Below are 19,875 nucleotides of genomic sequence, written 5' to 3'. Positions count from 1 at the left end.
GGGAGAGTTTTAATGGTGCAAAACTGGAATAATGCAAGGACATAGCATAACTTTAAGCCCATGAGAAATGAATGTAACAAGGAGGTTGTCTGCAATGCCAGAGAAAAATGGTCCTGTGCAATGCAATGTAGACAGAAAAGGTAATTATTTTTAAGAGAAATAGTATGGCAAGACAAAAGTTAAGGCTCAGATGAAATTCTTAGAGACACAGAAGGAAAGGAGATTAAATTGCACCATTAGAAGTGCTGCAAAACTCCCAGCAAGTAAGGAAAAACTCTTCCCTCTGCAGTTCCCCAGCAATCATGTCTGCAGAGGATCTACTCTGCATCTAAACACACAGGCAAAAGGCCACCACCAAAAACATTTCAGAGTTATTCTGATGCAATTTCTGGTGCCATCACACAACTCACATCCAGACCTTAACTGGTTGTGTTGAGGAGGTGGTAGTTTAAAAAATGACAAATTGCCATAAGGAAAATATCTGTAAGTTAGAGGTGAAAATCTGGAACTGTAGAGGGTCTGGCTGCTTCCCTCCCCACCCTTCAATTTACTGTGGGGAAAAATAAGATAAAAACTAGATTAGAAAATATGAACAGCATTATGAAAAACCACAAGGTTTTCACAGTTATCTCATAGCATCCTGACAAGGGTATTTTCCCAAGATGGCAAGCTGCTTCTCTGAGGATTAAATAGGAAGGAATATTCAAATATGACAGATGATGAATAAACCCCTACATTACAAGAAGGACCTAAACCTGGTTCACAGATATTTTGGGAGCACACCCTAAACTGCAAGTCTACAAGTTATTCCAGGTTATGTGTACGGATCTTGCTCTCATTAAATCAGAAACCTATGTAGAGGATCTGATGCATTTTTGGAAATTTTAATTTTGTTTCAAGACATTGATGATTTCAGAGGAAAGAAACCCCATGCTTGATCCAAGATTTCTAATCAGAAATTTCAGAAGTTCCACAAGATCTTGAGAGCACCTGACTTCAAAGAGATGCAGAGGATTTACAACCAAAATCAGTGAGGGCTATGAAGGCCAGTCCCTGCCAAGTTCCCAAGAGGCATCATATATAACACACTGCTGGCAGATAAATCCAAGTGCCCTGAATTTCATCAGAGTGAGAATTAGCTTCACCACTACAAGCGATACTCGGCTCTGCCATGAATCCCAATGTGATTTCAAAACTTTTTTAGTATCTTTGAATGATGTTCAAATATTTCTAAAACACAAACACATACACACACAAAATCAGGCAGGCTCCTACACTCTTCACTTTTTAACCCCAGCTCTGAGCCTGATCTCTTGCATGTCCCATTTTTCCACCACCTTTTTCTTATTCTGAAGTTGATTGTTTATAATAAAAACACAGAAGCTGTAGCTACAGCAAATCTGTTGGGTGCTGATGTAACTAAAACCTTTTAAAGCCAAATGTTTTGGAAGAGCTTTTTGCACTTTCTTGTTTTAAAGAAAGTTTTTGTGTTGTTTGTTCAGACTTGGTCTCTTCAACAAAGGAATGGTCTCTGGCTCCTTTTCAGCATGAATTAGTTCAGTGTCCCATTAGCTTGAGGAGCTGAATCATCAGCTGCTCATGCATTCATGCTTTAACTGGGAGTCCTCCCAGAACAAAAGATAAATCTTTTAAAATTTGGTTTTCATTTGTATTATTTTTATTGGAAGGAAAGTTTATGTTTTTTGCTGTTGCTGTTTCTGGTGTCTGTATATATTATTTTTTTTAAATTAGAGTAAATTATGCTTTAGCCTCTGGAAGGAAAAAAAAAAAAAGTATTTCCAACACAATCTTTCAGAACATTTATAATCTAGAAAAGAAAGTTTAAAACATATATTCTTGTTAATCTATTGAGATTGCTGACTCGCTAGTATAATTCTCTGCTGACTTCAGTGATTATAAGGACAACTCCACACAGCAGTGTAAGACTGACATAATCCAGACTTCAACAGACAGCAAACTGATATAAAAATGCCCAGCCTGAAAATATAAAGCTGTTGCTTAGAATCCTCTTTGCAAACCAAAAGTATCTAGAAAATTAAATTACACAGCCAGGATACAGGATATCAGAGTCCTATCATCAGCTTCCGTAAATGAGTGAAACTATGCTGACTTACACTAGATGATTTTTACTTTGCACTTATTCATGGTTTTTCCAAACACCATTACAATATTCAACTCTTTTTGTTGTCCGTTTTTTTTGTTGTTGTTGTTGGTTTTGGTTTTTTTTTGTTTTTTTTCTTTTGGCTCAGCCTGAGAAGTTGCAAAGTTGCATCTAGTGATTTAGATTGAGGAGCAGGCACAGAGGGGCAGGAGAGGGCACACAGGGCATGGAACAGCAGTCAGGGCACAGCACAGCAGTTTATGTGGTACTTATTATCAGCTCTGCATCATCACAACATATCAAAATACCAGTATCCCAGTTTTGGAGAACTTACTGTATCCTTGGACATCATGTTATACAAAATGCTATTTACTCTTCATGTTACTTTGTCTCCTTTTCCATTTGAGGTTATAGGGACATAATGAAATGCAAAAACTACAATAAATGAATTTGGGAGTCAACATACATTCTTTGCAAAGACACACAGATAAAACTGCAAGAGAGAAAAGCAGACTGTACCATGCTGTTTGTAGATAGGAGGTTTCCTATAGATGTTATCTTTTATGCCAGTGTCTGAGGAAGAGGAAAGAGAAAGGAAAGAATGAAAGAGTAAGCAAGCAGTTCAGACCATGCTGCTCTTGTCTCCTTTCAGCAACAATAACAATGCAAAAACTTCAGCAAACACTATGCATTCATTCAGTTTGCCATTCACTGGTTATTTAAAGAGAATGGAACTTTATCCACCATATGCTGAAAACCTTTATACCTACCTATGCAGCATAATGCCCGCTAAGTCCCTCAAAATGCTCTAAGACAACTTGAGTGGCATCCATTTGGTGATATGTAGGTGGTTTCATCTGCATCACCAGTGTATACTTCAAAGACAGCAAAAAGAAACTGGCACACACTTGCCACTCTTGAAAATTCATAAAGGAGTACAGCAGACTGTCACACTTGGAAAAGGATTTTCTCCATTATTTACAAATGAAGTGTACATGTTCAGTTATGAATCTTTATACTGGAAATACAAACTATACTTTTAGGAAATCCTATAATTTGCCTTTACTTTGAATTGTATAGCTAACTTGGCCTTCCAGGAATTTTCTGGAAGCCCTCAGAGCCACACAGTCTAAGGTTCCCATGTTGCATTGTACAGACATCAGATTTACTCAGTACTATTTACTGAGCAGATACAATTCCTAATTTTGGCCTGTTTACAGAAACATAAACTACAGAAGCTAAATGTGAATAAACAAACTATTACAGGGAGGAGGTAGATGTGTTTAGAGGTCAAAAAGCTAGACTGTGGGCATGCAAGTTTAATGTGCTTGTTGACTGAACTTGAAAACAGTAGAGTACAAATACAAAAATAGCCACAGTGACCCTCCTGCAGTTCTTAAGTCTTCCAGCTTCTTTCAAAGCTTATGTTAAGATTACTTAAATTCAGATAATAGACTGATAAGAAATACAAACAAACAAACAACAGAAATACCTTCAAGCATTCCTCCTGCACACAAATTCAATACATCTATGCAGTTATGGCACTATAAATCATAGGATCTTAGAATCATTAAGGCTGAAAAAGACCTCTAAGATCATCTAGTTCAGCCACTAACCCAGCACTGCTGTAACTTCGTACTCTTGGTAACATTTTTCATTCTGTGCCTTCCGTAAAGCAATCTTTTTAACATTTAGATACATGAGCACACAGCTCTCCTTTATTTTTGAGATTAAGTTTAACAACAGATATTCACTTAGCAGACATTTTCTGCAGTTTGAAATTCATAAATCAATGCAAAAACAAACAAACAAACAAAAAAAACAACCCAAAAACCATTCAGAAGAGAATAAACAGGTGCTAGAAATTGAAGATCAAAAGCTAAGCAGTTAATGCCTACCTGGAATATGGAAATGCCTAGGAGCCTGCTGATAGACAGAAGGTGAAGATTTGCTGTCAGAGTACATGGATAAGCTTGGAGTGCTCCGACCACTTTCACTGCCTCCAAGGGGAAGAGCAAAGAAAGCAGATAAAAGAAAAATGGAAAGCAAAGTAGAGTCTTTCAAGCATAAAAGCTTGTTTGGAATGACTTGTTAATCCAACAGTTTTAAATATATGTTTTTGTAAAACCCATTCTTTTTCAGCATAGTATATTGACTCAGACTCCAAACACCTCATCAAAACATTACTGTCTGATAGATATCAGATTAAGATGTCCTACTTTGAAGTCAAAACTTCTCTTTTAACGATGCTTTCAAAAAGAAAATCAAAGGATAAGAACATTCAGAATCTTGCAATATGTTTTGCATAGCCTCAACTGAATAAACTACTGATCAAGTGTTTCAAAAGTTTAATGCTATGGCTCGTAGCCTGCCTCTGAAACTAGTAATACATAATTCAGTAGTGTTTAAATTATCTCAAAGCAGGACTAGGTCAAAATATAAACATTACGGTTAAGTAAAATATCCTGCATATATCAGTGACAAATAGAGGTGTTGAAATTCGGCTTTCAATTGCAAACTTTTCCCACAGGTAACACGCCACAGCATTTTTATGCAAACAAGGTTGGATTATCAAGTCATGGACCTATAATGCCATAGCCACTTCATCAAATTTCAATATATACATAGGATTTTTCCATATTAATTTTTCCACTTTTTTTGTCAAATGCTTATTAGGTGCCATAAGCTCTTGGCTTATTTCCCTGAAGCACACTCTATGGCATTATAGTGCTGCTTGGCAAACAAAAAAGTAAAGCTCTACTTTTTTGGGACTTGTAAAATCCTTTTAGTTAACAGCACTGTTAAGCAACTGGAAGCAAACATGACATTTATTCTTACATCAAATGATTGTTAATTTGCTGTTATTGTTGAAGTGTGGATGAAGCACAAATTTAATGGCTAGTAATGATGAAGTTGTAGCAAGTTTCTCTAGGGCAAAGAAATTGCAGCAGCTCAGGGCATTAGATCTGCAGCTGAGTTCTGCCTTCATGAAAGAGATGTTTCATAACCACAGAGCTACTGGGACAGCAGAGCTGTTGAGGCCATGTCCGTGGAGATGGTCTCTGCTGACAAGCAGTGGGTGCATGGCCACCCCACTGTCACCAAAGCCAGCCTTGCCATGCACCACTGAGGTCAAGGGGACAGTGCCACCGAGCTCAGCAGGAGCAGAGACAGGACAGACGAGGTCAGAAGAAGGTGCTGTGTTATCTCATGACAGTACATTAACTAATCCATCCTAAATTTTGTGTCTGTAGTGTTCACAGTAGACAAAATTTAAAACTAAAATGCTGTTCAGCTGTGACCACCCAGCAACAGTGATTTCTTGTTGAAAAACTGTAATTTGGGACGTTGGGAGATTGAAATCCCAACTACAGGTGCTGATAGCTTATGGTGCTTCCAAAATGTTAGGAAAAAATTAGGAATTACTAAGAATCTGGTGCATCACCATGAGCTTTCAGACAAGTAGTCCTCAGACAAGAAGCAAGGCAGTTATTCAGTTTATTGATTCCTACTTTGCTCTTGGAAAGAAAAATAGTGGGGACAGGTTTTCACTCCATATTTATGAATTCCCTCTTTCTTTGCTGCTTGCTGCCTAGATTCCTGCCCATCCCTATTAAATGGAATAAGCTTCAATGTCACTGTTAGATACTTACTAAAATAATGCCCCTTACACCTCCAAAATTCTTTAAACTTTTGTAATGTCCTTCACTCAAATAAGATATTGTTATTGGAGTTTTCTAATTTAAACAGAAAATGAAAGTTCTCAAGCAATTTCCACAGTGTGTTAATTCCTCATTTACTTAAAAATTAGCATATTATTAAAATGTCTATTCATATATGATATCAGGAATAATCGCTTCATTGAGCAGTGACCCAAGGTGCTGGTATTGTACACACACACAGAAAGTAATTTTTAAGTGATAGGGTAGAGTATCAGCAAGGAATAAGGAGGAAGCATTAATTAAAAGGAATAAACTTGTAGGAATACAAGATATAAGTGCAAGTACCAGGAGACAGGAAATCTAAATATTGTTCAGTGCAAGGATCAATCAATCATCTGTGAGGAGCAGTTTGCAAAGCCATCATCTCTAACTTGCTCAAAAATGGAAGAATTAAGAATTAAATGATGGAAAAGGTTCTTCTTGGACCCTGCTCATACAAACTAATGCACAACTGAACTTTAATTCTGCCACTGATTTGGACAAACATGTATTTAATTTTTTGCATACAAAAATAAGTGTTTAATAATAAAGCAAATTGAAGACCCATGTAGAAAGTTAATGAGTAGGAACTATAGACAGCTGCTTAAGCTAGTCTGTAATTTTAATCTCTAAAATGAGACTTTGCCAATAAACTATCTCTTTCTCTTAGGTTTACCTAGTATAGACTGAAGAACTTCAAATAAATTCTCAGAGAAAATACAACTACCAGAGAGAGAAATTTTTCAAACTTTTTGGCTTGCTTTCTGCCACAAGTAGCCACAGGCTGTGATCTCTGCTGATCAGTGAAGAGCCAAAAACCAGAATCTTGAACTCTTCCCTGGATGTTGTTTAACTTGGAAAGAATCTGGGAAGGCTTACTTTGAACTTGAGTGTAAACCACAAAAGCTTCCTTGTGTTTTCTGGCTGCTGACAGGATAGGCTGTATACTTTTAACCCTGTGTGCACAGAGCCAACTGACCAGGGCTCAGACCATGCTCTATTTTCAAGGGACTGTCAGGAAAAGTATAATATTACTTATATCTCCTACTTAGCCAGCTTTTATCTTATCTGTGAGGATGGGAAAATTTATAGTAAGTTACAGTAAAAGCTGTCTAAGTTCAGGACTGAAGAACAAACAGATGCCACTGGTTGAATGAGGGAGGTCTCCAAGCAAACTCACAAAACTGGACCCTTTAATATCTCTGCCCATGGTGCACTATTTAGAGAAAGTTTTTTGAAGTTTGATGACCAGTTCTTTTCAAGTTTTCAGAGCCAAAAGAAAAGGACTTTGGAGGCTGTGCTCCTGCCCTAGAAAGAGAAGATAATTTCCATGTTTTAAGCAAATATTCTTTCAGCAGGGCTCAGCACACTCGAAGACTCCATCACCTCAAGAGGAACTACTATATCAAGCCCAGGTGTTTGCAATATCACACCTATGACTTGCAGTGGCATGTACTGTGAAGCTTTCTTGAAGTGAAGTTGTCACAGGTCTTACTTTGAGGACAAAAATCCTTAAAAGAGCACTACCAAATCATTTGCCTTCAAGATAAATAACAGCTCATCCCATTACACTTCATGGGAGCTAGAGTGCAGAACACTGACAGAAGAACAAGAACTGAGTAGTCATATTTGTCACTGGAAAAAATTATGAACCCTGTCATTCTCAGGAATAATATGAGGCAACCTCAGTGAAATCAAAAGGAAGATTTTGCTTGTCTTAATTTCCTTAGGGTAGTAATATATCTGTCTACTGGAAGCATAAAGATCTCTCTTTTATGACGTATGTGGAGTGTTGGTTTTAAAAGATCACTTCTAGTACAGTAAAGCAGTGTATTATTTTTGGATCTTATATTATTTTTTTAAAAACAAGCAAGATTTCACTTTCTTAAAACTGAAGTGGCAACATTAGTGTTGGTCTGGATACAAACCAACGATTGCTACAATCCCACTCTTCCCACACTAACCACTTTGAAGAGAAAAAAAGAGCACATCCACACCATCAAAGGGCTCCTTAAGATAAAGAAAAGAATACATTCTGGAACTCCAAATGCAGAGACCTTGAAGAGGATGAAGCAAATCTTCTGACTCATTTTGGACAGAGACATTAACTCAGTGTAAACCAGTGAATAATCTATTCAACCTTGGCAGGGCTCAGGATTACCTACGTAGGAAAATTATAAAAAGGTTCACCTGCCTCACAGGAACACTGTGAGGCATTCTAAGGTACCGTCTGCAAAATATTTTAGCTCCCTGATAAAAAAGTGCTACAGAATTGCAAAATATTATAATTTTGATCACATTACCAATAATTATTTGGGCACAAGGAGCTGTCACTTAATAACTGGTGCTGCTCTGAGAAACAGCAGGTAGCACTGAGCAGAAATGAATTTTCCCAGGAGTGCTGCCAAGCAACTGCCAACAGGAGTTTGAGAGAGAGCTTTCCATACACTGAAATCATGTGCTGCAGCACTCCAAAGAAGTTTCTCTTACTCAGTACATCAGTTTGGATGATACCATCCAAGAGGAGAGGACGGATAAAAAAACCAGTTCAAGCAGTGCCTCAGAGAATACCAGGGATTGTGCCAGCCTTTCAAGAAATGTGTGGGAGGCTGGCAGCTTCTGGTTGTGGAAAGGAGCCTTTCAGGTAGCCTCTAAAACAACAAACAGTTTAATCTCATCAGGTCTTTCCTCCAAAACTTTCTCTCAAGGATCAAATTTGGATGTCTCAAGCTTGATTCTGTCCCTGTTCATCCCAGTGAAATTCAGCTGACTTTGGGCAACATCAGGGCCCAACGAAGATGCATTAGTTATTATTTCAAAGGCAACGAGTACCTGCTATTCACTTGAATGTGCAAGTCTGGCTCCTGCAGAGGGTCACGCCCTTTTCTTTACTGGTTACAATCTCAAGAACAATAGTTTTACTTTAGATCAGAGAATATATGAGAGTCAAGGAACAGGCATTGAAAGTGTTTGCCATTCATGTGGCCTCAACAGTTCATATTGTTACTAGAGAAGACAGACTGCAGGGAAGACAAATGTAGTAGGTGAATGCCTTCTCTCTCAGATATTTATCCAACTGATAAAAAAAAAGACTTTGCCTCAAAGGTTCTTGCCATTGCTCAGCACTGTCTCACCCACAACATGGAGGTTGCTAGAAGTTAATATCCACAGCAAAAAAACTAATGGGAAGGAGAACAGATTCAGTTACTGTTTTACAAGATATGGCACAGATGAACTGATAGTCAGTGCAGCTGCACTGATGCAACCAGCTGTCATATGTTTTGGCAATGCTCCAAGTAATACAAAGAATGTCTAAATGTAGGTTGCAAGGTTAGATAATTCATCACCTTATGTTGTATCAAATATGTAAGCTTATTATACTCTTTAGCATCACCAAAAAGGGTAAAGGTATTTAGAACTGACAGACTTTTAAATATTTCCCTTCCTCAGTTCATTATGAAAGCTAATTCCTTCCCTCTACCCCTTTGAAAGACACTGAACACTCACTGTAAAAGCAAAAATAAAACACCTCATACCCACTCAGTTTGTAAAACTTACACAGTACATCAAGGAAGCACTTGCACAAAATTAAGACAATTTTTATCCAAGTGTAAGCCATGCTTGCATAGACATAAATGTGAAACACAGCTGAATAAATCTACATTATCACAGCACGTTTTTGCATTCCTGGACCTTACCTTTGAAGAAAGGGATGTAATGATGTCTGAATGTAGATGTAAGGCTTGGGTGTTGGGGCAGGGAGATGCAGCTACTGGTACCAAGACTGTGAGTACCAGCTGGGGGCAACAGAGAGTAAGTGAAAACAAACTATTTAGTTCACTTACTGAAAGCCACAAACTACAATGCCATTTTTTTTTTTCCAGGAACATTTTCCTCCTGATGCTTAGAAAATATACAGTTTACATTTAAGTCTTCATCTTTCTCTGGTTATTGCTAAAGACATGCCAGTGGCCACGCTATGGGGTCAGCCAAAGGACAGGGGCTGTCCACAGGCAGAAGGGGCATCACCCAAAATGCTGTAACGCATCAGAAAATATTCCAGAAAAGGCACCACAAAAGGCAAGGCTGCACTCGGGGGAATACCTGCATATTAAAAAGCTGCAAGAGGGAATGAGAAATGCTGATAATGGATGTAATGAAATGAAATGGGAAGAGCCTTATCTCTGCAGAGAACTGTGCCACGAGTGGGTCCAGTTCTCACTGTCAGCGCTGCACACTGGTAGGATTTAGTTCACAATGCAACAGGGCACAGCTAACTTAAGTATTTGAAGAAACATCCTGAAGTTATTTGAGCTCTGAAAGTTAGATATGCGATTAAGTACCTCGAAAAATATTCTCAAGTCATCTCTGCTTTGCCTCAATAATGTCCTGATAACAGTTTGGAGGACAAGTGGCAATTATTAATAATGGTGATTATGAAGATTATCTTCTGAATTTTAAAGCATTAGCATTTATTTGGAATTCCATTGTCTTTCCTCCTTGCTTTAACATTGTGCTACTAAAATTAGGCATGACAGCTACCAGATCTTCAGCAGAGATTAATGTCACTCTAATAGATTTTTTTATACTCCACCTCACTTCTATTTTGTCAAAGACTTTGTAGCACAAATATTCAATTCCTCTAAAAACTGTTTCTGTTACCTCTAAAATCTTCATTACCCCTGGAAAGATTAAGAACTTGCAAATTTCCAAACCAGTTTAAAATTATTATGTATCCCAAATTAAATTAAAAGACAATAAAAAATAATATAAATGCTCTGTGTTCTTCACCTGAACGATGGAGTAGAGAAAAAATACAATTAATTTTGAGCAATTTCACTAATTATTTCCAAGGATAAAACTGTACAGAACCCAGATATGAATGGGGTTTTGTAAAGCATTCCCACACAAAGATCAAAAGGAGATGATCCCTCCTGTTTGTGAAACAAGAGCACCAACACAGCTTCTACTACAGCCCAAAACTGCAAAAAACAGTGTAAACTTCTCAATTAAAGCAACTTGGCCATCTGAATTAGTCATTCCTCCAGCTCTTGCACTGTGGAGAGGGGACATGAATCATAACCTTGTGGTACAAGAACATAACACAAAGTCACTTGATCACCTTCGTGGCTTTCTGTGCATTCACTGCTAACAGTGCCACCCCTTGCAAGAGCTGTGGACTGAGCGTGTATCTTCAGGCAGGATGAGACCAGGATTAAGTTCCTTAAACCCTCCTATCTTGTGTCTATATGAAATCAATTTTTCTTAAATGCCCAGTTTTGTTTTCTTGGATGCACATTCCTGAAGCACTTGTTTCCTTTCTCCCCATGGAACTCGCTTTTCACCATAAATAAATTACTGCAATGAACTGCTATTCCACCCTAAAACCCTGTCTGCTGCAGTCAATTCTCCTTACAACGTAACACAAAGTAATGGAAAATCTAGAGAATAAGTAAGGAAGCTTTTGGATTACCTGGTCTGCTGTAATGCTGAGGAGAATGGGATGTGGGGGTGTACCGACCATAGCCCAGGGAGCCAGCAGAGCTAGGACTTGATGTCCTGTACTGCTTGAAAGATCTGTCATCCTGGTCACCCTTAGAGGAAGAGAGGAAATACATGTCATTAGGGAAGAGAAGTAACTTCTTAAACAGGCACAATATGCCATCTCGTGTGTTTCTGTGCTGTGTGGATGGGAGTCAATGCTGCCCTAAGATTCCATGCAATCCTAATGAAATGAGGTGGATTTCAGCACCTCCACCCCCAGTGTGACTGAAACAGCACTGCCAAGTACCACAGAACAGTCACATTGCCAGGAAAGTCAGCACAGACATAAATTTACAATTACAATTTAATTTGTAAAGAACTGTAAAAGTGTTGTTTCAGGACAGTGCAATTTCCTAAACAAATAAAAGTGGGTGGAAGATGAGCTCAGGTCAGCACGACAGTATTATGGTGACTTTGTACCCATATGACTAGATGCATAATGGTTACAGACAATACAAAAATCAGCATTTGGTGGTTTCACTACATCATGAAACTGGCTGTGTATAAATAGCCTAGTGTGCCACACTGTAACATAGTCATTATCCTAAGAAACCCAATATTAACACTCATGTAGCATTAGCATTAATACTGCACCATTGTGCAGAGCCAGTCATACAATCCAATTCCCACTGAACCCTTGGCTTCAACCAGTTAAAACCATTTACACACACTCCAAGCCTCTAATTTTCAACAGCTAGTTAAACTACAACTGCAATTTGCAAGTAGGATCTTCTTAACAGTAAAAGCACTACTGAGTTAAATAGACGGGGAAGTGACTTTGTGTAAACCAGCTATAAAAGCAAACTCAATTTTCCCCTTTGTTAAGACACATGAGAATTGGCTTGAGTTAACAACTTCATTTTAGAACAAATCAGTGTGATCTGCAGATGCTCTTTTATAGAAAATCATACTCAAAAAATGCTCCCCCTCTCCTATTCCAGTAGAAAAGCATGAAGACATGCTATACTGTATCAAGTGTCAGTCACTTAAAAATTTGGGGATGCCTTTAGGCACCTATGTAATTCCCACTGGATCATGTATCATTTAAATAAACCACACATCCTACTTAGCCCTACCATCATCTCCCAAATTCCTACCAGAACAACTAAATTATGCCCATACATTCATCTTTAGATGAATCTGGCCTCTCTGGGACCATCCTTGACTTTACAGACATGTACAGTATTCTCACATCATGAGGTTTCTCCTGTGGACAAGATATGCTCCATCCCATCAATGTCACCCCAGACCTACCAGCTGCATTTTCAAAAGTGGAAAATCAGTTTAGTGTAGTGGCCAGCAGAAGCATTATTGCTTTAATATCAAGTTCAGAAGTAATTATGCAAAAAGCAAAGAACAAGTGATGCCTTCCCAAGTGTGCAGTGTTCTGCATTCTGCCACCAACTCCTCCATGTCCATCTTGAGATATTTCCTTCCCAATTATGTATTATGTAATACTCACTCTAACCTTCTTGAAGATAATTACAAGCAGTATTGCAATGGCTCTGCAAAGCCTTACAATAATATTTAAATATCATATGAGTATCAAGCTAACGGTCTGTGATGTGTACAATTGTATCATACAGTGGAAATCTCGTAACAAAAATCCCTGCAGCAAAACTGGTGACAAGTTTGCAGATGATGGTGCCCAAGCACCTGATCATAGACTCTGTAGAAAGAGACAGCAAGCACAGAGAAGCTGGATAACATGGGAATATACACAAATTATGGCAGTCCCAACCTCCACACCAGTATCACTTTTGGAACTTACTATTGGCAGTTTGGCTACTGAATTTAAAGGATATTATTATAATCTTCCAAAAAAACAAATTTTCATCTTGTTTCAGACCTTACCTTTGTGTACCTTGTGTCTCTTCAAGGAACAGTCAACCTAGTTCATGTAACCAAACATTACATAAAACATGCTTTTGTTTTAAAATTATCAAATAAATTACATTTCTACTGGTTAACTTCTCTGTTAACCAGTTCTCAAAACGATTTACATTTAATTCTCCATGATTACCAAAATTTTGCAGTACATAAAATTGGGATAATGGAGAAATTAGCCAGACCCATGATATGCAATTGAGTTACTATCTGGGAAAATACATTAAATGCTTCCACTGCTTCCAAAGAGATGTTTCTTGAACAATGACTACCTTAATGCACATCAAAATACACAGACGTAGAAGTTCAGGTATGTGCAAATGATTTAAAAGTAGGTGTACACAAATAGTCTAAGTAGTTCAACTATTTGTGAAATTAAAAAATGAGAAGAAAAAAGTGAATTCTAAGCTGAGCATTAATTCAAATCAGCTCACATGGGCTGCTTTAAATGTGAACATATATAATATTTCCAAATATAATTTATTTAGCAGAGCTTGAAGAAGTGACCACCATACAACCTTTATTTTGGAAAGCAGAAACATGGATGACAGCGGAGACAGATGCACACAGATGACAATCCAGAAGCAGAGCACGTACTGAACACAAGTAACACTGAAAATCATAAATTATAAACCCCATGCACTGTAGAGGCAAGGGGTAAACCCCACATTTCAGACACTGCTGGTTATCAATATGACCAGGTTTATGCATCACAAAATGGGTCAGATAGGAGAACAAAGGCATTGGGGATTACCTCAGTAGGTGTTGGAGAGAGCAACTGAGGTGACTGCAAACAGCAACACACAACAAATTAGTAATACAAATTCATGCATGATGTTACTCATGAGAAGAATTACTCTTAAAATATCACTATCCATGTATAACACATGATACAGTTAGGAAAAACACCTTTCTCTTATTATCTGTTTTTAATTAAGTACATAAGGACTAATACACAAATAATTTTATATTAGTCTTTGAGTGATTTCTCTACTACAAAATCCTGGAGTGTGGTGAAGCCATTCCTGTGCCACAAAGAAGAGCAATAGGGAACTCCCATTTAAAGCAACTGCCTGAAACTACACACAAGCCCTAATTAAATCTGCATTGAACAACCTCCAAAATCTGGACTAGAACTGTTTTAAGGGAAAGAAAAATGTCTGCACTATTTCTTTTCAATTAAATATCATGTAATTTGACAATTGCTGGTCATTTCCTTTCCAATGTTTGGTTAGTTGAGAAAATTGACTGAATTTTGGATACAGGAATTCCCCCCCCCCCCCCCCGTAACATCAAGGATAATAAGTATTTGGAGCACTGGGAAATATGCATGTTGAATTGCAAGCACAGTCCATGCTTGGTCTGTGCACAGTTTGATCTGTGCACCTCTGCCAAGTCTGGATGTCACCAGATACTTGAGGAGGGTCACAATCATCATCAGCACCAACAAGTTTTCACACAGAAAGGAAGCAATTATGCTCCACAGGTTCAGGGTGAGGCAGCAGCTTTTGATTTGAATATCATTTAATGATATACCTGAATACCATTTAAATCCTTTACAAAATACAATTTGTTTTTTTTTTTAATACCTTACAATGGTGCTACTGTGGTTCAGCACTGTGCAGAGAGGGCCTGGAAGAAAGCCTGCAAAACCTAACATATGCACTGCACTTCACCTGACAGTGGTACTGAGACCTTAGTGGTACTGATTAAGTGTAAAAGGTGCAAGTGATAGCATGACTAAGGCTATTATAAATACCATGACTATTAATTATAGTATTTATTTCTGCCCATTGACCTATACCAGGAGAGAACAAAGCAGACTTCCATGCTAGACTGTATGTATCATATCTACTCATATCTAGCATGTAGTAAAGGCTTAATTTGTAAAAATTTAGCTAAAATTATAAAGCAGTCAGAAAGTCAAATGAAATGTATGTATGTTCGGAGAAGGAAAGCTAATCTGCATGACAGGAGTTATATACAAGTATGTTTCACAAAGTCCAGAATTAGTACTAGTTATTAGTATGTTAGTACTATGTTAAATTAGATTTCATTAGTACAAACTGTATCATATTAGCTCTGCATATGAAAAGGCTGAAGTACATGCATGACATGAGGATGAAGCTAAGTAAGGGACAGTTGAAAGAAATTTGTACACAGGAAAGTGATACCATTGTTGTGTTACCAAAATAACATGGTACACTTTGATAAAAAAAGTCATGAAAGACATCTGGCTTTGCTTCTCATTTCTGCATTATAATTAGCAATGGCTCCTGTTTCCTACCGCATGCAGAACTGCTTCCATGGAAAAACATTTTAATTACATGTAATCTCTTTAAAAAAATGAACACAGAAAGCAGTTTCTAAATTTCTACAAACTAAAAAATGAAATGAACATATTTGGTTTGGTTGTTCTTTTTTTTTTTTTTTTTTTTTTTGGAAGGCATTGTGAATGAATGTGTGACATGACTCAACTAGAGCTATAAAAGTTACATTTTTAAAAAAAATGTTATGCACATAATAGTTTTTGGCAACATGTTCAATGATGCACATAAAACCTGAAACTCGTAGTAAAAAAAATACCCATTTTCAGTACCTCCCCATAACTATGCCTGTCATCTGAAGAGTAACTGATATATGGAGAATAGGAGATCATATCTGGGCGGTCAATGTTATAGATGGCTTTATTTTTAGGAAGAGCAGCCAAGTCCCTGTAGTCAAGAATTTCATCTCCAAGCTTTGCCTAAGAAAAGGAGGAAAGAAAGCAGTGAGAATAAGAAAGAATATGAGCAGGATGCAATCAGACAAGGAAAGATAAATGCAGGTAGGAAAGTCATAATCATAATAAACCACTTTTTGTGTTTGTGAACATTTAAATCTCTTGTATTCACTACATAATGCTAAATATTACTGCTGTTTTCTTTTATACACTACTGCTCTCTACCTTGTCACTGGCATTTGGCTAAAAGGAGTAGCATGGCATCATTCCAATTCACTGGTTATATCCCACTCACTCCTGGATGCACAAACAGATATAGGGGACATATACTGCAGCCTTTTTCAGGCAAAACACACTGAATTTTGAAGTGGTTTTGGTGTGCAGAATTCCCCTGCTGTAAGCAGTAGTGAATAATCAAATATGTATTTCCAGCATATACTCTCCAGATGCTGAACAGCATTAATCAGCTCTTTGATCTTTCCCACTCAGTCGTGTCCCACAGCTTCACCTCCTTTCCTGACTATGTCTAAACAGCCCTTAATTATGGGTTACAAACCAGCATGGATTTGCACCATGGTGGAAGATCAGAGATGCCACTCAAAGTTCAAATCCTCCCATGAGACTCACACAACCGACAGAGGGGAAGGACTGTGCTGGTCCCTGTTCTCCTACTACTACACATATTCCAAAAGGCTAACTTTTTATCAAGTTGACACATTTCCACAAAATATCCTCAGGATAATTGCACCAAAACTGTATCCAGCACATACTATGCTGTAGATATGGTGACAAGCTGGCCACATTAAGAGTGGAGAAATGGGCAACATAATTGTCTCATTCCCACTTCCAAGTTTTGCAGAATGATAAGATCTTTGTTGGCAACAAAATGATGAGCGAGTCTTGCTGTGCTCTGAACATTTCTGTATGATCAGCTATAAAACTTCAATAAAGTTTTCCACATGCAAAAGTACAAAAGTATCCAGGATTTGTGTGCGCAGTAATTCTGTTTCTTCTTAGTACCAGCTAAGAAAAGTTCAATAGATATTCCATGGGAGTTTTCTATCACGTTAATAATCCAGGAATAATTTGGTCTGACAACTTTCCCTTATCCCTTTTTCTAAAGCAATGCATGGATTTGTGCAAACATAAACTACATAAAAAGAAGGAAGATTACTCTTAAATAAGAAAATAGAACCAAGCTGCCATAACCATCACATATTCCCATCCTCAAAACTAATGAAACCATGTGTTCTAACCAAGTATGTGATTCTTCAGCAATCTACAGACCTCACTGTCTTTGTAGCTCTTTTAAGAAGCTAAAGAGCAACAAAATAGCCCCTTAAGGAAAGTAAGTCTCTCCCTACTGAGAAGGCAGTGGAGAGCTGTGATGCAGAAACAGGTAATGCAAAGGTAAAGAATCTGTCTGTCCCATGTGTCCCAGAAATACTTTGGGCAGCATTGTACCTACGAGGAAGGCCAGAGAGGCTGTGATTTCAGTTAAGGTATCCAGGCTTTTGGCCATTATACTAGTAAATCCAAAGTAGTTCAGAATTGGGAATATTTAAATGTTAATTATATTCATTTTGGCTCTCCATTTAGATGTGCAACTTCCCCTTAGACTTCAGATCTGTCAGAAGAGTAAAACTTATCTTGTTATGTAATTCCTTTCAGATTAGATATAACAATGTGGGCAAATTTGGATGAAGAAACACCTTAGGGATACAGCTGCTTTCTAAACACTCCTTTCTCCAAATATTGAGTCTACACTCGATATAAGTAAATTACATTGAGTATTTTTATTTTATTTGTTTCACCTGCATTCAATTATGTGAATGGAGTTCAAATCTGCTCAGAATTATGTGAATGGAGTTCAAATCTGCTCAGGAAAGCTCAAATTACAGCTGAGAGGCTTCAAGCCATTTCTTCAGTAATTTGGCATTTTGGATTCTGGTAAAACCATGTTCTAAGTACAGAGTATCTATTTCATTTGGAATATGTAATTTTACAATCATATAATTGTGAATATGATCTGTATAAAAATGTACTCTGATTTCTATTCCTTGTATGAGAGCACAAATAACACAGCTATGTAAACTAATGTAAGCCTTCCAGTTATTCCATAATTCCATATATTAGGATGGAGCACCTAATTCTGTCTTAATAAATTTAAGCAAAGGCAAAGTATAAAGCAGAACTTTTATTTAAATCTTATTTAATGGCATAATTTAGAAATTGACAGATTTTTAATTGAGGACTCTGAAGGGTTGCCAGCAAATTTCAGTCTGGATATGATGAATTCATCCCTACAGGTGATGAAAGGATGCCCATTACCTTCAAATGGTACTGGCCTGTGCCCTCTGCAAGAAGACACCAAAGTCTGTTATCAGTAGATGAAGAAGTGGTATGGCTTTAGCAAACCATCTGTATGAAGCACACCCAAGCTTATGTCAAAACCCCCACTTTCTTTTATATAAAAAAAGACCCCTATGTGACCACACCACCATGGCCCAGAGCCACACCTGCCCTGCAATGGGGTGGTGTCCACGCTCATGTCCAGCATTGCTCTGATGGCTTTGGAAGTGTAAGCACCATGAACTCATAGTTCCTAAGACTGAACTGTTCTCTCCAAACTTTTTTGTCCATGAAAGACTTCACAGATCTCACCAGCTGGTACAGTATGATTTTACTGTGTCTTTAATGATCTGAATCTGTGCTACTGCTGAAAGCTGCTGCCCTGTGTGCGCCATCCCATCCTGTTCTGCCTTCTACATTAACATTAGAGTCACATAGACAGCTTGGGCTTTTTTTTTTTTTTTTTTTTTTTTTGCCTCTTAGGTTGTCTGGAGGTTTTTCTTGGGTTATTGTTTAGCTCAATCTGGCCTCAAATTTGACTGCATATCTCTGTGTACACACTATTATTAGCAGCAAAGAGGAGATGGGAAGACATGGCCAGAGGGGAACAGGGTCACATGTGGGTGGGACCTTCCTTTCAGTGGCAGCAAGAATTTAGGTTTGGCAAAGCCAGGCAAAAAAAGCCCACAAGACAAATCTTGAGCATGTCTGTATGTCATATCATCCCTGTAAAAAGAAAGCACACGTAAAAACAGATAGCCAAGGGACCATTGTGATAATATTGAAGTCTGCAACAATGTTTTTAATTCTTTTTACTTTCCTGTTTGTGAAAGCCAAAACAGGATTTACTCAATCAACCAAAATCAAGTTTTAACAATTAAGCAGTGAGAGATGGGGCAGATTGAACAAGAATCTGCACTCCTCTGGGGAATCTTTTTGTTCTGACTGACTTGTATTTGCTAGACTTTTTATATTGCAGTAACAAATATCAGAGATGTATGTTGATTTAATGAAAGCCTTTAACAACAAGCAAACAAACAAAAACTGAAAAGGAGAATTGAGGTTTCGCCTTGACTTAACAGCTGGTAAAGTGTATTCAAAGTTGTAACCACAAACATCAAGAAAAACCAGTACCATTCTGCAGTTATTCAAATGTCTCTAAAAACATATAAATCTTAGGAGAATTCTCAAGCTTAAAGAAACAATGAGACAGTGAAAAAAAAAGAGCTCATCTGGCTGAAGAAATGCTTGCATGATAATAGGCTCTGAGCACTACAAATAGTCTTCATAATGACATTTCTTGGCTGGTAATAGATCACTGGTATTCACCAGCACTCAGAATCACTGATAAGCATTCACAGAAGGGGCACTTGTTCCACTGGAAGTTCAATCTTACTCAGATAAAGCACATACTGTATTCAAAATAACTTTTATTTGAGGAAAAATGACAAGTTTGGATCCAAAGCACTCTTTTGCTTGTCTTGGTGTAGGAGATAAAAGCCCTTAATATTTGTATAATATCCTCTCTGGAAGTCAATTGCATCTTC

The 19,875-nt window shown here is 37.7% G+C and overlaps 1 protein-coding gene across 1 annotated transcript in view; it reads right to left on the bottom strand.

Moving 5' to 3' along the window:
- The window catches only part of ABLIM2 (actin binding LIM protein family member 2), a 98,215-nt gene that overhangs the window by 21,322 nt on the left and 57,018 nt on the right, over positions 1–19,875 (bottom strand). Inside the window, exons 10-15 of the mRNA XM_062493360.1 lie at positions 15,854–16,000; positions 14,009–14,041; positions 11,297–11,417; positions 9,522–9,620; positions 4,021–4,122; positions 2,642–2,695 (exon numbers count right to left, since the gene is read on the bottom strand). Coding sequence (XP_062349344.1) covers positions 2,642–2,695; positions 4,021–4,122; positions 9,522–9,620; positions 11,297–11,417; positions 14,009–14,041; positions 15,854–16,000 — 556 coding nt within the window. The remainder of the gene's footprint in view (positions 1–2,641; positions 2,696–4,020; positions 4,123–9,521; positions 9,621–11,296; positions 11,418–14,008; positions 14,042–15,853; positions 16,001–19,875) is intronic.

This window comes from Cinclus cinclus, chromosome 5 (assembly GCF_963662255.1).
Source record: "Cinclus cinclus chromosome 5, bCinCin1.1, whole genome shotgun sequence".
Lineage (NCBI taxonomy): Eukaryota > Metazoa > Chordata > Aves > Passeriformes > Cinclidae > Cinclus > Cinclus cinclus.
The sequence above is the reverse complement of the archived record's forward strand: the minus strand, read 5'-3'. Positions and strand labels throughout refer to the sequence as shown.